This window comes from Penicillium verrucosum (genome assembly GCF_028828655.1).
Source record: "Penicillium verrucosum strain IBT 35672 chromosome Unknown utg000001l_segment0_segment0, whole genome shotgun sequence".
Taxonomy (NCBI): Eukaryota; Fungi; Ascomycota; class Eurotiomycetes; order Eurotiales; family Aspergillaceae; genus Penicillium; species Penicillium verrucosum.
This window is the reverse complement of record NW_026643210.1, coordinates 14905381-14927599: the sequence shown is the minus strand read 5'-3', so window position 1 is coordinate 14927599 and position 22219 is coordinate 14905381. Positions and strand designations below refer to the sequence as shown.

Sequence of the window (22219 nt, the reverse complement as noted above, 5' to 3'; positions counted from 1 at the left end):
CTAAACCATTTATGTAATTCCAAGATTGTATACTCCGTACCAGGATGTATAGAAAATATAACACAATGGCCGCAAATAGCTACTGTCCAGAGATGGCTGGTGTAAATCATCTCCCAGTTCCAACGTGGGTCTGCTATTTCAATGTGATTTTATATGTACTCCATACTGTGCAATATTCCCTACATATACCAACACTTCCACACCAATTAATCCTACTAACTACAACAATGTGAGCCTTGGAAAATAGCTTGGAATGCACCCCTATCAAATCCCCTTTGCGGTTCCTCATCCCGCCTATTTCCGGCAACGGGTTCCTCAACCACATCCGGGATGACGTCTAATAGCTAACCTCAACCTCAAAGTGAAGGGTTTGATATAAGTATATGAATATAATACATAACAATTGATCTCATGTAAAACCGATTGCGAATAAAACACTATGCGGTTGACCGGGCGATCGGAGTTTAGTGTGGCTACCGAGTGGCTCCCGCATTGGCCGCGAAAAGTTTTCGGGTTCGGCGGCCCCATCCCTTTCAAATCCTTTCTTCTTCTCTTCCACTCCCAAAGGCTTCAATTGTATTCCATCCTCTCCTCTCTTTTTAACGTTTTTCTTTACGTTATTTTATATCCATCAAAATGGCTGCCCCTACCGCCCCCAAGGAGGAGATGAGCTCTCTCAGCCTCGTATGTTTTGAACCGAAAACTCCATAATGCTTTAAAACTGACTCGAGTCTTGCTTCCAGTACTCTCGCTTCGCTTTCGCCGGTGCCATGTGCTGCGCTATCACCCACGGTGCTGCCACTCCTCTCGATGTGTAAGTCTCTGAAACTATCGCCAGTGCGCGAGCAAGAATTTCCGCTCATACCCGGTCCTCCACAGCATCAAGACCCGTATCCAGCTTGACCCCGTCACCTACAACCGCGGTATGCTCGGTGGTTTCCGCCAGGTCGTCCAGAACGAGGGTGCCGGCGCTCTCCTGACTGGTTTCGGTCCTACCGCCGCCGGTTACTTCCTCCAGGGTGCCTTCAAGTTCGGTGGATACGAGTTCTTCAAGAAGCAGTCCATCAACGCCCTTGGCTACGAGACTGCCAAGAACAACCGCACCGCTGTCTACCTCGCCTCCGCCGGTGCCGCTGAGTTCTTCGCTGATATCGCCCTCTGCCCTCTCGAGGCCACCCGTATCCGTCTTGTCTCCCAGCCTACCTTCGCCAGCGGTCTCCTCCCTGCCATGACCCGTATCCTGAAGGAGGAGGGCATTGGTGCCTTCTACTCCGGATTCGGACCCATCCTGTTCAAGCAGTAAGTTTTCCGATTCTCTCGTTCGGTTTATATGTCCCATGAAATTCCCACTAACTCGAACTTCCCACAGGGTCCCCTACACCATGGCCAAGTTCGTCGTCTTCGAGAAGGTCTCCGAGGCCATCCTCTCCAAGGTCAACAAGGAGACTCTCTCCGACGGTGGCAAGACCGGTATCAACCTCGGCTCCGGTCTCATCGCCGGTCTCGCCGCCGCCATCATCTCCCAGCCCGCCGACACCATGCTCTCCAAGATCAACAAGACCCAGGGTGCTCCTGGTGAGGGTACCGTCACCCGTCTGGTCAAGATCGCCAAGGAGCTCGGTATCCGTGGCTCTTACGGTGGTATCGGTGCCCGTCTCTTCATGGTCGGCTCCATCACTGCCGGTCAGTTCGCCATCTACGGTGACATCAAGCGCATGCTCGGTGCCACTGGCGGTGTTGAGATCGGTAAATAGACGACTCGAGTATAATACACTCGGGAGGATAATAGAGACTACCCTTAGAATTCTTTTTGTTTTACGCCTTGTCCATCCCCCACACACGATGTACAATATTTTGTCTCAGCTTCCTTTCAAGAACACGCTCGCCGATTTGTCACATTTACAATTATTTCTATTTCTTTCGTAAAGTAATAGTATTTTAGTCATTGATTACGTATTGACGCCTTGGCACCTGGGCATATCTGGGCATACCTACCTAGGTATTTGTCTAGTCTTGAGAAGGCGCTTCTCTGGTGGTTCGGCCAATTCCTTCGGATGCTAATGCACTTGGATAGAATATAGTAGCTAGGTGTTTGATGGGGCTAAGGAAAAGGAGTTGCGGAGGCTTGATGATATTTGGGTTGAATCGGGAGTCAATATATTCATGTCCAGTCCTAACAGATTCTAAATTTGCAGGTACATAGTGGCTTTTTTACCTGTGCTTTCATGTGAAAATATAAGATATTTAGAGATATTGGAAGATATCCGCAACATACTGACTGACGTTGATCCTATAGTTCTGGCACTAAATAGCTATTTTTGCCATTTTATCATGGATATAGTCATCTTGTGGGCTATTTGAATAATTTATCATAGTTCAAAATAGAATTTGTCGACCTTCTCTATCTCTATTCTTCTAGCTTTCACCATCTACTTCATCGTGTTGTACAAATTCCCCCGCAGGTTGAGAGATGATGGTGGGAATACCTACGAGACCAGCAATGAGACTAGACCTCATACCGGTCATATCGGTACTGGAGAGAGTCTTTATGTTGACCTTGGGAAGGTAGAACCTTGGGAGGGTAGAGTATAGAGGTGAAGAGACAAAAGGGGGAACAAATAAAAAAATAAAAATAACGACATCGCCACCAAACGAACGGCGACCCTCAAAAAAAAAGAATTTTGAGATAATGAGAGGTATATATATATATATGGGGATCAGTGGGCCAAAGTGGTAAGAAGCACCATGTCACCATGTTGCCAGCTAGTCCACAGGCCAATCCCCAGATACCTTGGACCTCTAGACTTCAATTTATGTTCAAAATAGAACAGGCACAGGCACAAATATCACATTGCACTAGTAGTTACAAAGCAATATCCCTCAGAGAATCCATCCACCGGTATAATACGCATATCCCTCGACACCCAAATGTCTAGTTCGACCCCTCTTTTGATGCCTGAGAAGTCAGGCAGGGAGCCAAATTAGATAAACGGGGGTCGAATTAGACATGGGGGGAGTAGCAATTCCCTACTATTATATGCCTAGGTGAGAAGTTTGCTACGAAGACGTTGTAGAGGCGGATATAGGTATGAGACAGAAGCGGTAACCTAATTAGGAAGGCGGTACTAAAATTTCAGGTAGGAAAAACAATTCCTAAAAAATAGCCGACAACGCCACCAAACGAACGGCGACCTTCGCAAAAAAGAGGTTGTAAACGAAAAATTGTATGAGGATACCTAGGTAGGTATATATATATGGGGATCGGGGTCCGTAGTAAGCCGACATGTCGCCAGCTAGTCCACAGATCCAATCCCCAGATACCTTAGACCTCTACACTTCAATTTATGTTCAAAATAGAACAGGTATAGGCACAAATATCACATTGCACTACAAAGCAATATCCCTCATAGAGAATCCATCCATCCCGAGGCCATCCTCTCTCTCTACCACAAAGGAATGATATCCGGTATAATACGCATATCCCTCGACACACACTCGAACAATCCGTTGGTCTGCTCCACTTATACCAGCATCATCAAAGACAGACCCAACAAATCCAGAAAGACCTCTATATGCACGAGTCACCAGCGAGTTATAGACCCTCTTCTCGGCCGCAGGCAAAGACTCTTTAGCATATGCAAGAGCCACCCTCGCAGCGACACAGCCTCCAGTGGGAGACCGGTCGATTTGCTGGTTTGCAAAGAAGCAGAGCCCCGTCTCCTCACCATTAGCCTCCATCTGCGCGCGAGCAGCCGCCGTCCCTTCTGGAGCACTAACATGTCCCAGCCGCGTATCCGTGATCATAATCCCATACAACACCCCCTCCTCATCAGTCCGAATATCCCGAGTGAGATGTTTCAGATCTGGATTGGTAACCACGGCCTCCTTGAGCAACCTCGTCGCATTGTCCATCTCCTGCAATTTAACTTCACCCAGTCCACCAGGAAACCCCAATTCCTCAGCACTAACCATACAATAGTACGCACCCCCATAAGCAAAGTCCGCCGTAACGGTAGTCTTTCCCCGAAGCTCGGCCCAGCGATACTTCTCAGGAACAGGGATCTGAAAGGAGATACCCGTAGCAAACGACGGCACAGACACGAACGAAACCGACCGCGACGCATCCGACTTCCCAGACGCCAGGGTGGGGACCGTAACCTCGACCACCCCACAGGGCACATGCAGATTAAGAGTCGTCGTGCGGGTCACATGGTCATATTTCAACTCCTTCCGACGAGGAAATACCGTCTCGTCAACATCGACGAGGAACCGACCCAGCGCGATCGTCGCATGTCCGCACATAGTCGAGAATCCTTCATTGTGCATGAACAGAACGCCCATATGAGCTTTTCCGGAGGCGACGAGCTCGGTCTCCGGGCGTAATATTGCGCCATACATGTCATAGTGGCCGCGCGGTTCGAGCATGAGAACGCGGCGGAATTCGTCGAATTGGGCTTTTGCTTGCGCTCTTTGCTCCAGGAGTGTACCTGTTAGAGGTAGGATGCCCTTCCAGACGATTCGTGTTGGCTCGCCTGCTGTGTGCATTTCGACGCAGGTTATCGGCCTGATGGGGCCTGGGGCTTCGAGGGGTTGTGGGATTTCCATGTTGTGGGGATGGGGATGTTGGAGCTAGGAAGGAAATGGAGAATTAGATTTGTTTGGAGGGGGATTATTTGCTCCGCGATGAGCTGGCAACGGTTTTATACGAACAGACTCGGAGTCGGAAGGGCGGCCCGATAATTTAGCTAACGCCTTTACCCGAACAGGTAGGTGGGAGCTTGTCAAAATAAGGGCGCGGGCACCAATAATCGTGCTTGATTTATGTTTTTCTCCTTATAGGTACTTTCTTGCCAAATATGTAGACAAACAGCGTTACTTGTCTTTATAATTACATAGTCGAGGCCTAGCCTCAATTTCTCTCCTCGGCTATTCGTCAGGAGTACTTCGATTCATCGTCATTTGTATGCTTTCTGTCCACGGGTAGATACATAGGAGGCCAGGCAAGCGATCATGGACTACAGGGGAACTACTTGGGTGTCCTTTAAGGGACATGCCTTCTAGCCCTCTGACTCTTCAGATGAATTAGTTGTCATTGGACATAGAGTAGAGAAGCTGAACCTACAACCCTGTCTTCCAAAAATACACCACACCTAGCGACATTTGCGTAGGGAAAGCTAACGTATAGTGGCATATCAAAAATACAGCAATGAGGTTCTATTGCGACAATAGGTCATCTCACGATATAATTTGTGAAGTTCGACCATAACAGAACATATCATCACCCCGCATCCACCTCCATGCCGCTACTGGGCAATGCAATATCAAACCCACGTTTGGTTTTAGTATATTCACGTATCTGAACATCTTGAATATCTTACTCACATCCCATGATTCAATTCTGTTCTTACTCTTGGTAACTCGGTAATCACCCCAGAAATTAAGAGCCACCTACCCACCACTCACACACATGACCTCACGATATAGATCGACCGTTCTAACCACATCTCGAGCAACAACCAAGCAAGAAGAAAGCCAGAAAGGCAAAAATATTGACCGACGCAGGGATCGAACCTGCAATCTCTTGATTCGTAGTCAAGCGCCTTGCCATTGGGCCAGCCGGCCTGTGAAGATTTTGATCCCGTTTTGCTATATGGGGCAGCGGACCATTTTAGGGCAGGCCCCACTTAAAAAGTCCGCATTGGGAGTTTTGTGCCGTTTTCAACGGTCATTCTCTAGACCCGGAGTTGTAGGTATATCAGATCAATTGAATTTCAAATGGTAAAAGCGGAAATAATTTAGTCTCTGTGGGCTAAATTATTTTCGTGCATCATCCTTGGGCTCTAGCATCGAAGTGCGATATTATTTGCTTCGGGCTCTGAAAGGAGTGGTCTGTGATATATATATGTAACGACGGTCCCATGTTCGGGATATTACTGTAGGTCTTATAAGTCTTTTACGTATGTACTGTACCACAAAAAAAAATAAATACATCAATTTAATTGGAACTTTCTTAGACATTACTCTACACTGCAACGATCTGATGGGTGGTATACCATCCACTTTGAGTCCCATTTTCTAAACATTGGGATACTTGAAGCATGTCCTTTAATATTCTAAACTAAGCCATGCATAGCCTAATTGGCACATTGTTCGGTTCACGGCGACCATGGTCGACCGAATGAAGTAGGAAGAGCTAAAAAAAGGTACCTTGTTGCAAACTAATGGGTATAATTCAGAGCAAGAAAGGGCAAAAAAATGCTCACATGCCGATTTGAACGACAGACCTCGTGATAGACTAGACAATACTAGTCACGCGCTCTACCAACTGAGCTATGCGAGCCGTGATGATTGATGACTTACCAAGCTGCTTTATGTTGAAAATAATTTTAATTGGCGTGGTTGAATAGATGTTAACGCATGTCGCACCAAAACATACAGATTCACAATCAATGAAAAATTGGTGGATTTCCCCCCCAAAAAAACACACATTGACCAATCAAAGTTGGGTGGAGTTGATCCATATATGATATGAATAATTTCAGATCTACAAGTATGTACGGGTTTTGTATCGTTTGAGATGTCTTATCAAGTAAAACAAGAGGATGTAGAGCACAAATTTGCACTAGTGTTAGTTCCTCCGCATGAGAAATATAGGGAAAATCCAAGTACTCCGTGGAAGTGCCGAATTATCCCCTTTCTACTCCACACTATAGAGGGATTCTACATTGATGAAGGTTGAGAAGAGGCTTCATACCCCGAAAGAAAAAGAAAAGGGGAGGGAAAGCCGAGATTGGTCTCATATTTCTAGTCTCCATAATACGTAGTAGTATAGGAAGAAAGACAACTTAAATCAAATCTGGGATCGCTTTTGATATCACATGATCTAGGAAAAGTTTGGCTTAAAATGGTGGATTGGATTAATTGAATGCAAAGTTTGATTTAGTTTCTTCGGTACCATAACCAGCTCGCATAGCTCAGTTGGTAGAGCGCGTGACTAGTAATCACGAGGTCTGTCGTTCAAATCGGCATGTGAGCATTTTTTTTGCATTTCCTTTTTATATTCTTTACAGTCGGCCTGGATCGACCCCTGATGCTTCTTCCGGCTTGTCGTATTTTTTTTTTTTTGGAGATCCCTTTAGATTCCTTTCTAGATGGCCTCTTTAAAGAAATAAACGTTGCCCCTCTGGGCATTATAGGTAAGGTGGCAGAAGAAGGCAGCTTCATGTGTGAATACATAACATAGTATTCGAAAGGGCATATAAAAGATACTCCAAAACGTGCTTATATCATTCATTATATTTATCCAATTAGGTAAATCAGAGTATGAAAGTCCTACGCTGTTAGCGATAGAAGCCGTATACGTGACCGACCATTCTTATAGCTCCTAGAGCAGGTAGTTGATGCAAATGCAATATTATTCCAAGGGTTGCAGCGCTTACTTATGTAGTTATCCATTTACCTTACGGTTATGATTCACCAGGCTATCATTACTCTAACCCATCTAGCTCCTCATTTCCCATTTCGTTGATCTCAATTTGTGGATTATGTGTAGCCCACATACTATGGGACACGTCCTTGCATTCAACTATCTGAACTATCTTCAAGATGGCGAATGAATATGCCCACTGGGGCAGAGGGAAGCCGCATATTCCACTGACAACAAAATACTACACCAACCAGATAGACGAGATAATGAATAAATCCGGCGCATATACATATGCGCCGTGAGAAACAGACCCAGTAAGAGGTAAAGTGCTAAAGGGCGGGGGAAAAGAAAGATGTCTAGTCTAACTGTTGGACAAGCAACGCAAAAGACAAAAGACAAAAGACGAAGAGAAGAACGAACCAACCTTATGCTCCGAGAGCACGGGACGTTCACTGTAGAGAAGGGTAACACTCGAAGATGGCGAGGAGTTAGATGTTTGGTTGGTAGAGGTAGAACTGCAAACTGCAAGATTAGGTCAGAGACCACGAGAAATTTGAGGTTCTGGTATCAATTTGATATTGGGGACCAGCCCCGGCGGGATGGAGGGAGCGAAGGAGGGAGGGACTCGCTCAGGCGGGAGTTGCGGAGGTAACTTGGCGTTTCGCGGCTCCTTCGGTTGGACTCTGGAGATTGAAGTTGGTATTAGTTATTCTTACTTGTCGAAATCCTGGGAGTTTGATTCGCACGACGTTGGATCACGAGTTCCACGGTTGATGTTTTGCCAGGTTAGGCCGATCTCACTCGTTTCGGGACACTTACGTCCAACTCGCCAATGCTGCGTTTCTGGCCGGCCGTCTCTGACCGTTTGGTAACTTTCTTCTTTGGCCGAGAGGCCCGGGTCTCTCCGGGCTGGAAGACATCGTCGGGCAAATCAAAGCTAGAGGGCGTTAGATGAAATCCACACAAGTCACAGACAGAGGAGAAACTTACCTGCGAACATGGGTGACGGCCAATTCCATGACTTCTTCCTGGTATCCTGGCCATGAGGTGCAAGTCGACTTGAAGATCTGCGAGTCGGTTGATATATCCAGAGATCGAGATTGGCCTTGAAAAAGGTTAGAGAGATGGCATATAGAGAGAGTGGTGCGATTACCTGGCTCCAGAGGTTTCAGCTCCAGGCCGATGTAATAAGTTGTCGTGTAAACAGTCTGGCCATCGTTATCGACTATGCCCTCAACCTTGCCCTCAACCGGCCCTGGGACCTCTGCATTTTCGAGAGTGTTCTGGACTGCGGCTTGGTGAGCAGCATCCTTAGTCTCATCGGTCATCGCGGTCTTTGTGCCTTTAGCCTGATGTTGTGTAGATCCATTCTTGACTGCTTCCATTTCTTGCTCGTTCTTGATGAGGTGAATTCTTTCAAATCCTTTGGGGAATGGGTGGGCGACCGCAACGATTGGCTTTCGATCTAAAGCGCCAACGAGGTGACGCAGCTTCGACTCGACAAGGCCTGACCACACCGACTCGGCCTCCTTGGTCTTGCTTGAAGCGGTGATGCTGAGGTAGTACTTATAGTCGTGGGTGAAGAATGTGTGGCGCGCAAATAGATCCTGCCATGAGAGCTGCTTCATGAAGATCTTGTCTACCATGTCACCACCTCGCTGTAGCTCCCTGAGAATAACAGCCTTGGTAGACATACTGATGTTGTGGGTGGCGCACATGGAGGGGTACGCGGGAGTGATGATGGGCATAAGGTGGAATCGATCACCATGGTAAATCTGATAGTTCTTAGCCCACATCGTCAGCGAGAGTAGTGGGTTGTGCTTACCTTTGGGTTCCAGACTTTTATCTGAAGGGGTCCATCCTCAATCTGTTTCAATAAGACAGGCTGAGGCCAATTCCACTTGTTCATAATTCTAAAAAACTTCCCCACGATCACAGAACCAGTTGCTTGCGGGTATAGTTGACAAACCCGAGCCACCAGCATAGCCCACGCAACACCACCAGGAAATCCGACAATGTTGGAGTAGATCGCTCGTCCTATATCGATAATTAGAAATTTTGAATAATAATAAATAAAGAATGATTGACACTTACGCTGGGCCCAGAGTTTGATTGCACGCAATGCAAGGCGGAATGTCTTTTGTTGGGGGACTAGCTCCAGTATTTCATCTGTCACACGGGTTCCATTTAGCGATCGCACTTCTCGTTCATCCAGTCCTCTGAGGTAATCATTGTTCTTCAAATCCAGGTTCATCGGGATAGCAGGAACGACAAGGCGGGCAAAGATCAGATCGATACTGATTCCACACAGCTCAAGCTTGATAATCGGAACAAACGCATCGGGCACAGGAGTCATCTTTTCAATGGCTCCTTCGGAAGCCGTTCTTTGGAGGATGGGGGAAATTCAGCGAAGAAATCATCGATCAGGACATGTTTAGGTCCAACGACTAGGGTATCGATATCGGAGCCTGCGAGCATTTATTGTCAATACGGGCACGAGAGCTTGGATCCATACATAGATGAACACCTACCTGGTCCGTATACACCCAGTCTATAACTTCCATACGTGAAGATTTTACCCCCAGAAGCCTCAACAGCAGCAGGTGACAGACCCTTCTTGCGACTGACGACTTGAACAAATTCTACCGTGACGCGCTGAAGTAACTGGAGTACTTGTTTCCTATTCCACGATGATCAGTTTCGGGGTTCTGGCGCTCGTTTTGTTGAAATGCGAACACACCTCCGTTCCGTTTCAGTCGGTAGCTCGAAGTTGTTCTGAGCCTTGAGCTCAGCAATGAGATCGTCGTTCGCCGAAAGCTCATCCTTGGTAGGCAGGACGGTCGAGATCGGAGGTGTAACACCCCATTGTCGGACAGGTGGCGTAGCCATTGTGGGGAATAATCTGAGATGGTAAGATTGGAGATATAGTCTCACAAGCCGTGTGAAGATAGGGATTAGATAACGAGAGCAGAGTTGTCGACGAGCCTCCGAGGCAAGTGGCCTAAGGAGAAAATTCGGTGGTGAGGGGGAAGTAAGAACAGTCGACGGACAACAAATGCAATTCCTGAACGAAACGAGAAGTAAGGACAGAAACAGGAAGAGAAATGGAATTGAAGAAGGAAGTTGGTCGCCGCGTAAGGTTCATCGGCGCTTCCAGGGCCAGGGCAGGTGCTTACTCAGCGACACGTGATCACCATCTACTTGGATTTTTTGGGGGAACAACGAGCTAACATTACTTTTCAACCATCAAGAAATTCCAGTTATGACTGAGATCATATTAGAATGCTACCTTGTCATATTGTATGACCTTTCTTTACTTAATTGAGGGTGCTTTTGGGCTTCTCGGCCAGAGAACTGACCCCATCACCTTCGTTTGCAAAAAATTGGGAGAGCTTGTTATCAAGCCATTTAACATCCTCCGTACTATTGCCTGGACCTCCTGCCCAATCTATCACCTAGTTAGCTTCGTGTTTATTGGAGACTTGAATTGGTATACTTACGACCCCAGATCGAAGGGAAGATATCCAGTGTTCCAATACCTGGCTTCATACAAGAAACCTCGTACTCCGAGTCTTCAGGTCTAATATGATTTGATTCTCAGGTTAGTCTCATTTTGCGTGAAAGATAGAATGTATAATTCCAACTTACGGAAAGTAGAGATCGGTTTTTGACGGCAAAACCAGCATTTTTGCTTTGATGGATGCCATCGCCTTCTCAAAGTCCCCATTATATGGCTCTTGCTGAGAGACATCACCAATTTGCCAAGTTTGGATCAAGACTAGCAGATTTTCGGGTTCTTTAAAGCATTTGTCAGTTCTCTGAAACAATTGGTTCATTGGGATCAAACAGCACCTTTGGAACAAGCCCATTTCTCCCAGAAGTTGACCATGAAGTCTTCAAGTCCCTTGAAACCCAGCGCGGTTTCATACAACTTGTGTCGATAAAAAGCCTGACTAAATCCCCTGTTTCCAATGTATCAGATAGGGAATAAAAATCAAAAGGTCCACACGGAATTTCTTACCATCCAGCATACACACGGCCCAATGCCTTGAGGCCAACATCCTTCTCTTCAGCTGTCCAATCATGCGCTTCGGCCGTCTCTCTATTGAGACCAATCTCCCCCGATCCCGCAGATCGGCTCTTCTTCACCGCAATCAAGGAGCTTTTGACTCCCTCAAGGAAGACCTGATTGTGCAATGAAGTTTTCGCAGCCGTACAAAAGGGGACCACAATATCCATGAAGTCAGGATACTGCGTTGCCCATTGGAAAGCCTGAGCTCCTCCCATAGACCAACCAATAACGGCGTGCAAATGCGTGATGCCCAGATGTTTGGTAACAAGCTCATACTGCGCCCGCACATTATCGTAAAACGACACCTTTGGGAATGGGCCGGGACTCGGCTGGTTGGATGGAGAGGAGGACTGGCCATTTCCGAACAGGGCTGGAACTATAATGAAGAAATTCTTCGGGTTTAGGAGCTTGTCGTCTCCGATCAACCAGAAGTTATCGGAGAGAGCTGCAGGCAGTATTAGAGTAGTATTGGAGAGAATATAGGATCACATTTAGACATACCTCCGGAAAACCAAGTTGGATAGACGATTGCTGGAAGATTGGGGTCGCCGAATGTCTTGTATGCGATATGAGCATCCTCGATTTTCTGTCCGCTCTGGAGCTCCCAGTCTCCAAGCTTGAAAGTTTCATATTGCTCTTGTGACATTATTGCACGTTTTTTTTTTTACTTCAGAAAAAACAGATGAAATGGGTTTGTGCTTTGGATAAATGGGCGTCCTCCGATTTATAGTTCTACAGTTGGAGATACTTATCAACCCCGCTTTGCCCTCCACACGAGACACGGCTTGAGTCGGAGCTGCTTATCCTCCGTCAATCTGATATCTACAGGTGTGAAACATCTCACTAAAGAGCTTTTAAATCTTCGGTGAGATATATATAGTAAGCATCTCGGATATCCCTACCAAGGTAGAGATTCAAATTGAATTCACTCAGGCACTTTCCGAACCCTGGATTTGGGTAAACCCATGCCGAAGAAATAAATAGGTCCGACCTAGTGTGTCTAACCCCGTCGGGGTTGCGCCGAGCATCTCAATAGCCCAGGAGTACGTTCCCCCTTGGTGGTATCACCGTTGTAGCTAGAGTATATGATAACCAGTCACTCATGGTTTCTAGATTGTGAATCAACCAAAGTTATACAAGCTTATTTACTTCCGGCTGTCTGATTTCAGAGTCTATATACTTTCCTTCAAGATCCTCAATGACAAAGTTCTATCAGCTGAAACAAGAGCCTAATATTCCGGTCTAGGGATCTCTATGGCTTCCGTGGTTCGACCATACGAGATACCACCCAGGCGACTGATAGGCTTAAGAACCTTCAAATCGACGACGTTCCTTTCCTCGTTGATCGCATCATCCCTAACCCAGAACCGAACACCCTCAATAATAGCAAGTACACCCGATTTCTTACCGGGTGTGACCCGACTCTCGAACTCCTTCAACTCAACAAGCTTGCCCTCAATAGAAAGAATGGACTCCTTGACACGGGCAGGCTTCACAACAGAGGTAGGTGCCTGGTGCAGCCCCGAAGTCTCCCACTCGGAGACACCATAAGGGGCATTGATAGCAGTAGAGTTGGCCGCTTCAAGGAAATGCTCCGATATAATGTTGATAACACACTCGCCAGTCTCGTTCAGGTTCTTCAATGAATCCTTGGCTCTCTCCATCGACCCAGCAAAGCCAACCGTGAACAGCGGCGGGTCATGGTTGATGACCTGTGCATAGCTGAATGGAGCGAGGTTTGTGGTCTTTCCATCTGCAGATTGGGTACTGACGAGTGCGATCGGTCGTGGGACCATTCCCGAAATCAGGAACTTATAGTTTGAGGCCACAGGCCGACCCTCCTCGTTGGGGTCAATCTCGACGTGGTCTTTCTTCAGGCTCTCGCCGTTGTCATTCGCGCCATCGCCTTCCTTCCATGTGGGGTTTGGAGACTTGGTGTATGTGACCTCGGTATCGCGGCGAAAATCTGGCCGCGAGGCTTGGGTTTCCTCGAATTCAGGGCGGACTTTTGACATTGTGCGGCTGTGGCTAAAGGGTCGAGTGGGGTGATTGGGTTGGAAGGGTGCGTGGGTTGTTGCGAGGCGATTAGCACTTGGGATTATAAATCAGCTTTGCTGTTCAGTTGTGCATGTGGCCCCGCGTAGCAGACGAGAGAGGGTCACCTCCGTCATGCTCGCTAGAAATTGGGCCCTGGGGGGTAATGAAACTTACTAAGATTGGATCAAGGAGGGCCGAGTATTTCGGTAGATAAATCTAAGTAGACACATGGAGATGATGGAGGTAGTTCTTTCATTTCATGAAATCTTTATCGTATTACTTATCTCGGATTTAAGCTTCGGTTACAGTTTAATGCCACGGATCAATTTGCTGAGACTGTGTATTACCACACACTATGTACCGCGTCATTTCGTAGAAGGTGCGTGGATATAATTTCTCTACCGACGATCGGGCCGACTACGGGGATATCCTCGGGGAACAATTGCCTTGAAGAGATCAAGCCGAGTCACGTCATAGTGCTTCCAAGGTTCCTCTAATCCACCTATTTGTACGGAGTAATAATAACAACAATAATAACTAATTAGTCGGCGTCGCCTGAGGCCTTATCGCGTCTTTTTAGTCTTTTGTTACATATTTCCCCCTTACCAATGGTAGTGGTGTAGCTAGAGGAGCTAAAGTATAGGCGGGAACACGGCTTAGAATATGCAAGATGACTTTCCCATGTAAACCAGTGATAATCCTCTGGTTAGCGAGCCTTAACAGATTATCGTGAGGTTGTGCGTCGTATAGGTCAATAAGACTTGAAAACACTAATACTGGATATATAAATCCCAAGGTTGTTTCCCTCGGCACATAAGAACAAAGACCACAGAACGAAAGTATTTACATTGGAGTTCTTTTTGCTGCTCCATCCAGACTCACCTGGGCAAGAATGACCGATAGGTTTAAACATCCATGGATATGACAAAGAGTAAAAAACTTTCCAAATGGCCGGTTAAATGTCGCCGTCCACCTGACCTTCTGGAAAATGTCCATGTGGACCCTTTTAGTAAATACATACAACATACATACTACGTACATAGGTATGCATACTGTATGTAACTATTTTAGGATCTTTCGGGGAGGGATTTTCCCAAATAGGGAAGCCCAAGCCCTCAAGAATAAGCTTAAATATACCGAAGTAGCAACTCCATTTTGAATTTCCACGAGAATATATGTAGTTTGAGCAAAAAAACTATATGTATTATTCGATATGCCGTGAAAACGTGGGGGAGTGAAATACGGGCCTCAACCCACTCCACTCTCCCCATAAAAGCTCCATCTGCCCCAAAGTCTGGACTCCAGATACTCGGAGTTAATGCGAATCTCAATGTTTTGATTATGTTCTAAATTCTTATTCTACATCGTTTTTTTACTAGTTATATCTCATTGTATATTTTATTCTTTACATAGTTATATGATTGTACTTAAGAAGTAAAGGTATTACAAGTATATGATATACTATAAAACACAAGGATCGCCCCAGGCATACATCCCATGACCCGATTGTCCCGAACGGGGATGGCGTGACCCTGTTTCCGGCGTAGCGGTCAAGGGGGGAGGGGAGGAAAACCGACTTCGATGTTTTCGACAAAACATTACCTTACAAAAATACATCGTGAGATTTCCAAAAGGGTTCGGAAAATGTAAAATGTGCCCTGAGAGTGGCGTAGTACAAGCGAGGGCAATCACGAGGGCTGACTCCCCTCTTCCCCAACTTTTCTCCCTTGAACACTTCACACATACCACTTTTTGATCCCTTATTGGCCTTGAATATTGGCCCCCCCGTTTATCGCCCTCCTAATGAAGTTTTCGCTATCGCGCGTCTTCCCTACTTCATTTCTCCGATCCTCCCCCTCCTCCCTGAACCTTAAAATTCGAGATCCGCGTCGAGAACCCACCGACTCGCTGAAGCTGGAAGTGTGCAGGTGCCCAATGGGTCGAGGTAACGGATAATAATTGGCTCGCTATGAGCCCCCCTTCTCCCAAGAAGAAGAATGGCGGCAATCCTTCTGCTCCTAGACAAATCCGCTTTGTCGCAACCGACGGGCAGCCGCAAACCAAGCGGCGCCGCGTTAATGCCGCGTATGTGGACCTGGGGACCCCATTGAATATAATTTTGTCGGTCAAGACGCTGACGTCACTTTTGGTCTGATATAGTTGTTTAACATGTCGCCGACGCAAGATTCGATGTTCCGGTGAACAACCAGGTAGGAATGCGCAGAATCTCTCGCTTGTGGATACCTTTCTGACGGGGCATATGAGGGAAGTGTGTAAGACTTGTTCCGACTACAAGCATGTCTGCCTCGGATACACCGAATCGACCGCGCACCTGCGAACGCAGTCAGACTCCGCATCTCGAGCGCCGCCGCGCCTTTCGGCTCCAAACGAATTGACAGACCAGAACGCTTCCCGGGCAATCGAAAGCAGCTCCCCCGAACCAGTGCCCACGGCAATACCCAAGGCCGCCGCAGACAAGTCAAGCAAAACGAAAGCGTCCGGATCAAAGGATATCTCTTCTTTTGGGGATACTCCTTCATTCGCGAACAAGGAATTGGATACACAAGCTGTTGGGGATAGTCCAGCGAGTGGTCGTACCTCTGTGAGCTCAGGGAGTCGCACGCATGTCCCGTATTTTCGATACTTCGGCCCTACCGCGATTGTACCGGGATTTAAACAAATGGTCGTGCAAGTTCGAGGTTCTCGCAAGAGTAACCCGTCCGCGTCCTCAGACTCTCCCTCGCCTATTCGGAGCCCCAAACCGTCCGATATACCCACAAGACCCCAGGACACTACCACGGATAGTCGGGACAGTGGCGATGCGAATATCCCATTTTATGACCGAGATGATGCGCTTCCAGTTTCGAATCTTGTATCCCATTTGTGCGAACTCTTCTTCGCCCACCTGGGCTGCAGCTTCCCTTTCATACAACGAGAGAGATTTCTCCAGGACCTGAAAGAGAAAAGAGTTGACACTATGTTGGTAGATGCAGTGTGTTCGCTGGCTGCAAGATTCTCAATACATCCGTCACTTGGCCCTCCACAGGCTCCTCCCATCGATCGCTTGCAGCCGCCACTCGATGAGAAAAAGTGGGATCGTGGTCTGCCTTTCGGCCATCGGGCGATGAGTGCTCTCGTGGATTCACTGCCATGCCCGACTCTTTCTGCCGTCCAAGCCTGCTTATTACTCGCTTATGAACAATTTGGATCGAATCATGACAGTGGACTTTGGATGTACCTTGGAATATCCATTCGCATGGCGCAGGACCTTGGACTGCAGAAGTTGCAAGGGCTCAAACATAATTATGGCAAGACTGGTGTCATGCCGAGTGAAGTGATGACAGGTCATGCTGGGAAACTAAGAGAGGAACAGTATGATGATCTCGATGTGCATCTGACACCCAATACTATGCCACAGCTTTTGGTTGAGGAACGTGCTCGGGAGCGCGAACGGGTCGACTCATTCTGGAGCATCTTTTTTCTAGACCGAGTCATCTCTTCGGGTACCGGGAGACCAGTGACACTACGCGATGAGGATATTGAACTCTGCTTTCCTCTTCAGTCTGAATCCCAGCTACCAAATGGGTGGCCCGCGCCGTTCCCACCGCTTATTCGGATCATTCATCTGTACGGCCGTGTGACCGACCTTATTAATGGCATTCAGGATGTCAAGCTTGTTACACCTGACACGTTGAAGATGCTAGCTGGGATGGAAAGCGATCTGACCGGTATCTATCAACGTTTGTCCCCAAGACTTCATTTCAACGCAGCCAATTTTCAAGCCTATGTCAAAGCCAAGGAGGGAACCAATTTCATTCTTCTCCATTTTTGGTTTCATACTCTCATCGTTCTCCTTCACCAACCGACGTTGTTGAACTCATTTGGTGGATCAATCCAACATCTCTATCCGAATAGTCGTGTGCTGTCGATGTCGTCTGCCAAAACCATTGCGGATATACTATCCTTCTCGGAGCTTGTCGATGGTAAAAGCTTCATTGGAAATCCTTTTACGAGCCAGCCGATGTACATAGCGGCGTGCGCATTCCTCATGGAAAGTGCTTACTACGCGTCTCCATCCTCGGCAGCTGGGTCAAACCCACAGCCATTGTTGGCGAATCAATCCAGTGGGTTCGTGATGCCCCCTATGGAGACCTCAAATGGAACAAAACGGAAGTCCACGGCGAAGCATATTCTGCTTGCCTCTGCAGCCAAAGAGAATTACCAGCGGTGTTACAAGGCCTTGAAAGCCCTCTATACGTACTGGGAAGGCACTGGGTATATTTTGACAGTGCTGGATCAGAAGGCCAAGGGGATTGTCGATCCCCTCCTTTACGCTGTAGAGGACATGGAAAATACCGGTACTGTTCCAGGGCAACCTCTTGGGCCAGGAGCCTGGCGTGCGGGAAAAGCACGGGCGGAGTCTGGTTTTGATACAGAAAGAGCAGCTGGGGCCGCGGATATCTCATCTGATGGGAAATGGTCACCACACATTGATCCAAGTCAAGGTTTGTTGGGCCCGTTAATATCCATGATAAACATAGCACTAACATATTCGCACCTCAACAGCTATCGGATGGGCACTCACAGGAGCAACAAACTCTTCACAGCCCAACTTGAGTCTACTCTACCAGATGTCCACCACTGAGGCTGAGTCTCCGCCCAATAGACCAACATACTCGTCGCAGTACAGCCACAGCTACCCAGTCGTACCAGCAAATACCGAAGGGCCAAGCTCTACATATCCACACTCCATTGCACCAACTAGGGCCCATGAAGAAATGACACCTTCACTCACCACAGCAAACGCTAAATACCCCGATGTCCAACCAAGAACAATTAGCACTGACCCCTCTTATTACATGGGTATGCATTCAACGTATCCCGAATCAAACACGCGAACAACACGACCAGTACAGACAGCACAATCTACCTTCCCTGAGATGTTACCCTCTGGGCTACCAACTTCACATATGGATACCCAGCCTTCCGCCTATAATTACTCGATACCTCAAACGACAGCCGAGAACCAAAACAGAAACCAAATGGGGTCTGTTGACCCAGGTGCCGATCTCCAACCGACCATGGATGATGCCAGTGGGATGATGATCGGGAGTCATGAGGTTGATATGAACTCCATCCACCATCAAGACTCTTTCCCGTTCGTTAACGGCGAGATACTTCCGTGGCTGGAATACCTCCCTCAAGATGTCCTGAGTTTCTTCGGAGACCATCAAAATTATCCGCTTATGAGCCCTGACGATGTGTCACAGCCTCCATAATGTTCGATGTTCCATTCTTCTTATCGTACATATATTTATATCTTTTGGGCCGCTTACATTTGCCTGTGTTCTAGCGACTGGATTTTGTTTTCGTTTGTATATTTTGGACCGAGGTGTGCTTTTCTGGCGCTAGGTTAGATGGTATCTTTTGCCAGAAACTAGATCGCCTGCTTTTGGTTGTGTATTCAAACCGGTATGTTTGATTTGGAGTTTAAGTGCAGCCATTTTTTGATAGACTTCAATAAAACTTTCCGTTTTAGTATTGATTTATTGAGTTCTCTGAGATACCACCAGAATATGTAAACTCCATGATGAGTTCCATGTCCAATATCTCATACGATGTACTCGAGTATATAACTAACTAGTTAACTAACTAGTGTGGCTTGATGATCGACAATGTCAGTTGGTTGCCCGGAACAACGGGGGCGGTGAGCCACTTGTCAACACACGTTGAGTTGTCTTGGATTCCACGTTGACACAAAGGAACGAGACGAGGTATGTGGAATTTGGTTTTACCAAGTCACTAGCCCTTTGTATTCTTACAGAATACACTCAGAAGTCTCAGAACGCAACCTCCCACTATCCATTGCATGAGAATCCCATGGCACAGTTAAATGACGACAGTCAACAAGACGTCGATTGCACAGAGATCCTAAGCCCACAACCATTCGCCCCTCAGGGCAAAGGCTTCCTCGTATCCTCCCTCGAGTCCAGTAACGAGTCCTATTCCGCCGATAATGCCCAAATGTCCTCCACCCAAGAATATGAATATAACTCTTCCTCTTCGTCCAACCGCCATTCAACAAGCGACGTCTTCGGCCGTGAAATGGACGATGAACTAGACCAACTGAAATCCAGAGCATCGAGTCGCTCATCCCTATCCTCAATCCCAGCATCTGTTCTCGTCCACCCGGTCGACAGAATGAAACAAATGCCAGACATGGACATCCACGAAAAGATAGCCGGATACAGAATAGAAGAGTCCGAAGCTAGCTTCGGCGATTTCAACGATATCCCCGCCAACATTCGCACGATCCGTCAGCGCGAAGCTGCCTTCCGGAAACCCAGTTCCGTCAGGGCCATGCAGATGCACACAGAAGATGAAGCCGATGACGACGAGTATCTCACTCCCCCGCGCCGACGACAAGGCCTCCGATCACGATCACCTGGTCCTTCACCACTGAAGCGATCGCCGTATTACTCACCCAATGCATCGAAACAGCCCAAGCCCAGGAAGGAGGCTCCTCTCGTGCTGCTGCATTGCACCCTGCTCCCGCCGTCTATCCCGGTACCTGGAGCATCCGACCCCAGAAACCAGGATATCCTGGAAGACGAACTACCGGCGGAATACTGGAAGCGCTGGCGGCGATTGCAGGACCGGGTTGGATCGGGCGTGCTGCGCGATCGCGGGGTGTTGATCTCACACCCGGAGGATCTGTACGATATCCTAGAGGAGCGGTTGTTGGAGAGTCTTGAGCTGCAACGGCCACGCCTGCAGAATGGCCACTTCGTGGGCCGTGAGGACCATAGCTCTGGCTCTGGCTCCGAAGGAGATTTCTCGGATATCGGAGAGAGCGAGACGGACGGCGAACAAGGTGATGAGTGTCCCGATTGTGGAACCCATGTGCGACACGGAGATAGTAACCGCAAATGGGAGATCCGGGTATTTGCCGCGAACGGGCTGATGCGCGCTGGAGCTTGGGCTGCTGCGTGGCGTGATATGGAGAAGGTTGATGTCGAGGTTGGGCTTTGGTTGCCTTCCGATGTGCGCCGTAGTCTGGAAAGGAGGCTTGCAGAGGAGCAGATGGCGGTTGTCGAGCATGCTCAGAGTCAGATTCCGCCGATGCAGATGCAAATGCAGATGTCGCCGTTGGTTGATGGTGGGCAGCAGGTCCCACCGGAGATTCTGCAGTCGCCTAGACAGAACCATGCTCGGATGATCAGTGATGTGGGGTCTTCCCAGTCTGATGAGATGATGTTTAGGCGGGCTTTCCCCGAAGCTGCAACTGCAGCTCGGGTCGACCACGCGCCGGAGTTTATACATCGGAAGAAGGAACATGAGGTTGCTCTTTCGACTCTCTTCGTCAATTATTTCCGTGTTCTGGCGGCCGATAGGCGAAATATCGCCCTACTTCTTCTCAGTGTCCTTGTGGCTTTCCTTGCTATCGGTTCTCGCCAGCAAATCCAAACATACTCCGACCTGGGTTCTTTTTCGCAGCAGTCCCCGGATATGCCGAATTTCAGCGTGTCTCCATCTTTGTCTCCTTCTGCCTCTCTTGCGAGCGATCCACTGATAGTGAGCTCAGTTGGCTCTTTGCCGAATTCTGAATTTGTGGCTGCAAGTGAGAGTGAAGTGACTCCAATATCTGAGATGGTGGATTCTGCTTCTCCAAGTGTTGACTCTCCTGATTCCCATGCTGAGCCTACATACCCCGTGGAGCCTACAGAGACCCCGGCATCACCACAGCTGCCGGAGAACTCCCAGCCTCAACTCGAAGAGACAGCAGATTCCTCTTTAGCTCCTGCCCCCATTCAGTCTCCCGTTCTGCCTTTGGAGCCCGCGGGGCCTATGGAGACTACCCAGTCTCAGCTTGAGGACAACACGGATACTGCTTTGGATAACACCGTGGACTCTCCTGTTGTGTATTCAGAGTCCTCTCATTCTGCTATTTATTCTGTCGAGACGTCTACTTTGTCAGATGTGCCTGCCGAGACCACCCTACCTCAATCTGAGGACAACGCACAGGACTATTTAGATGAGACTGTGGACTTGCCTGCTGCGTCTGAAGAGTCCCCTTCTTCCCCAGACACGTCTGCAGACAACGAGCAACCCCAACTTGATAGCGAAGGAGAAATTCTTTTGGATGACACTGTTGAATCTTTCACTATGCCTGCAGAGTCTTCTCCTTCCGCAAACTCTATCGAGTCTCCTTCTCTGTTAGATGTGGCTACGGAGACTGCATCGCCTGATACTCAAGCCGAAAAAGAAGACCGAAGTGAAGAACACGAACAAACAGATTGATCTTGGGAAAGTAGACATTACTTTCCCCACCTTACGACGATGACTGGAACGATATCAGGCGAAATGTTTGGGATTTTTTACGATTTTTACAATATTCCGGCCCATTTTGGCGTCTTTTGCTCATTTAGCCATAGGCCCTCGTTAGTTGAGTTTTATGATGATGTTTATATTAGCGAGCCTCGTCTGCTTTTTCAATTCCATAAACTGTTGTATGTTGTATGTGCAATGCAATATGTACCTGATCTGAAACAATGCCAAGACCCTAGACTTTGATATCTCCACTTTGCCCCCAGGTCCTCCCGCTCGCTTAGTGATCGACCTTCTCCAATCGATTAGATATTGGACAGATATTGGATACCAGATGCGTTAGACTATGCATGAAC

At 47.8% G+C, this 22219-nt stretch overlaps 10 protein-coding genes across 10 annotated transcripts; 4 read left to right on the top strand and 6 right to left on the bottom strand.

Moving 5' to 3' along the window:
- Nucleotides 1-636: 636 nt before the first annotated feature.
- On the top strand, nt 637-1754 carry N7516_005513 (putative mitochondrial phosphate carrier protein (Mir1); the record flags this gene model as incomplete). The annotated part of the gene is made up of 4 exons (XM_057218233.1): nt 637-684; nt 744-814; nt 880-1299; nt 1370-1754. 4 exons carry the CDS (start codon nt 637-639, stop codon nt 1752-1754), a joined length of 924 nt encoding a protein of 307 aa, XP_057080116.1.
- A 1633-nt stretch (nt 1755-3387) lies between these two features.
- On the bottom strand, nt 3388-4605 carry N7516_005512 (putative proline racemase; the record flags this gene model as incomplete). The annotated part of the gene is made up of 1 exon (XM_057218232.1): nt 3388-4605. The coding sequence occupies one exon, from the start codon at nt 4603-4605 to the stop codon at nt 3388-3390; it is 1218 nt and encodes a 405-aa protein (XP_057080115.1).
- Nucleotides 4606-4683: 78 nt separating this feature from the next.
- Nucleotides 4684-5746, top strand: N7516_005511 (uncharacterized protein; the record flags this gene model as incomplete). The annotated part of the gene is made up of 2 exons (XM_057218231.1): nt 4684-4719; nt 5435-5746. Coding segments are annotated over 2 exons (348 nt in total), but the record flags the coding sequence as incomplete, so codon positions are not given.
- A 2298-nt stretch (nt 5747-8044) lies between these two features.
- Nucleotides 8045-9782, bottom strand: N7516_005510 (polynucleotide adenylyltransferase; the record flags this gene model as incomplete). Its single annotated transcript, XM_057218230.1, has 6 exons — nt 8045-8109; nt 8246-8363; nt 8417-8531; nt 8580-9201; nt 9252-9463; nt 9521-9782. The coding sequence occupies 6 exons, from the start codon at nt 9780-9782 to the stop codon at nt 8056-8058; spliced, it is 1383 nt and encodes a 460-aa protein (XP_057080113.1). The 3' UTR covers nt 8045-8055.
- Nucleotides 9783-9873: 91 nt separating this feature from the next.
- On the bottom strand, nt 9874-10315 carry N7516_005509 (uncharacterized protein; the record flags this gene model as incomplete). The annotated part of the gene is made up of 3 exons (XM_057218229.1): nt 9874-9977; nt 10006-10106; nt 10167-10315. The coding sequence occupies 3 exons, from the start codon at nt 10313-10315 to the stop codon at nt 9874-9876; spliced, it is 354 nt and encodes a 117-aa protein (XP_057080112.1).
- A 65-nt stretch (nt 10316-10380) lies between these two features.
- Nucleotides 10381-10723, bottom strand: N7516_005508 (uncharacterized protein; the record flags this gene model as incomplete). The annotated part of the gene is made up of 2 exons (XM_057218228.1): nt 10381-10597; nt 10716-10723. The coding sequence occupies 2 exons, from the start codon at nt 10721-10723 to the stop codon at nt 10381-10383; spliced, it is 225 nt and encodes a 74-aa protein (XP_057080111.1).
- Nucleotides 10724-10743: 20 nt separating this feature from the next.
- Nucleotides 10744-12144, bottom strand: N7516_005507 (homoserine acetyltransferase family protein; the record flags this gene model as incomplete). The annotated part of the gene is made up of 6 exons (XM_057218227.1): nt 10744-10874; nt 10927-11006; nt 11075-11222; nt 11279-11388; nt 11448-11943; nt 12000-12144. The coding sequence occupies 6 exons, from the start codon at nt 12142-12144 to the stop codon at nt 10744-10746; spliced, it is 1110 nt and encodes a 369-aa protein (XP_057080110.1).
- Nucleotides 12145-12727: 583 nt separating this feature from the next.
- Nucleotides 12728-13513, bottom strand: N7516_005506 (flavin reductase family protein; the record flags this gene model as incomplete). The annotated part of the gene is made up of 1 exon (XM_057218226.1): nt 12728-13513. The coding sequence occupies one exon, from the start codon at nt 13511-13513 to the stop codon at nt 12728-12730; it is 786 nt and encodes a 261-aa protein (XP_057080109.1).
- A 1991-nt stretch (nt 13514-15504) lies between these two features.
- On the top strand, nt 15505-18814 carry N7516_005505 (uncharacterized protein; the record flags this gene model as incomplete). The annotated part of the gene is made up of 3 exons (XM_057218225.1): nt 15505-15620; nt 15696-18040; nt 18102-18814. 3 exons carry the CDS (start codon nt 15505-15507, stop codon nt 18812-18814), a joined length of 3174 nt encoding a protein of 1057 aa, XP_057080108.1.
- A 601-nt stretch (nt 18815-19415) lies between these two features.
- N7516_005504 (uncharacterized protein) lies at nt 19416-21836 on the top strand (the record flags this gene model as incomplete). The annotated part of the gene is made up of 1 exon (XM_057218224.1): nt 19416-21836. The coding sequence occupies one exon, from the start codon at nt 19416-19418 to the stop codon at nt 21834-21836; it is 2421 nt and encodes an 806-aa protein (XP_057080107.1).
- Between the last annotated feature and the right edge of the window lie 383 nt (nt 21837-22219).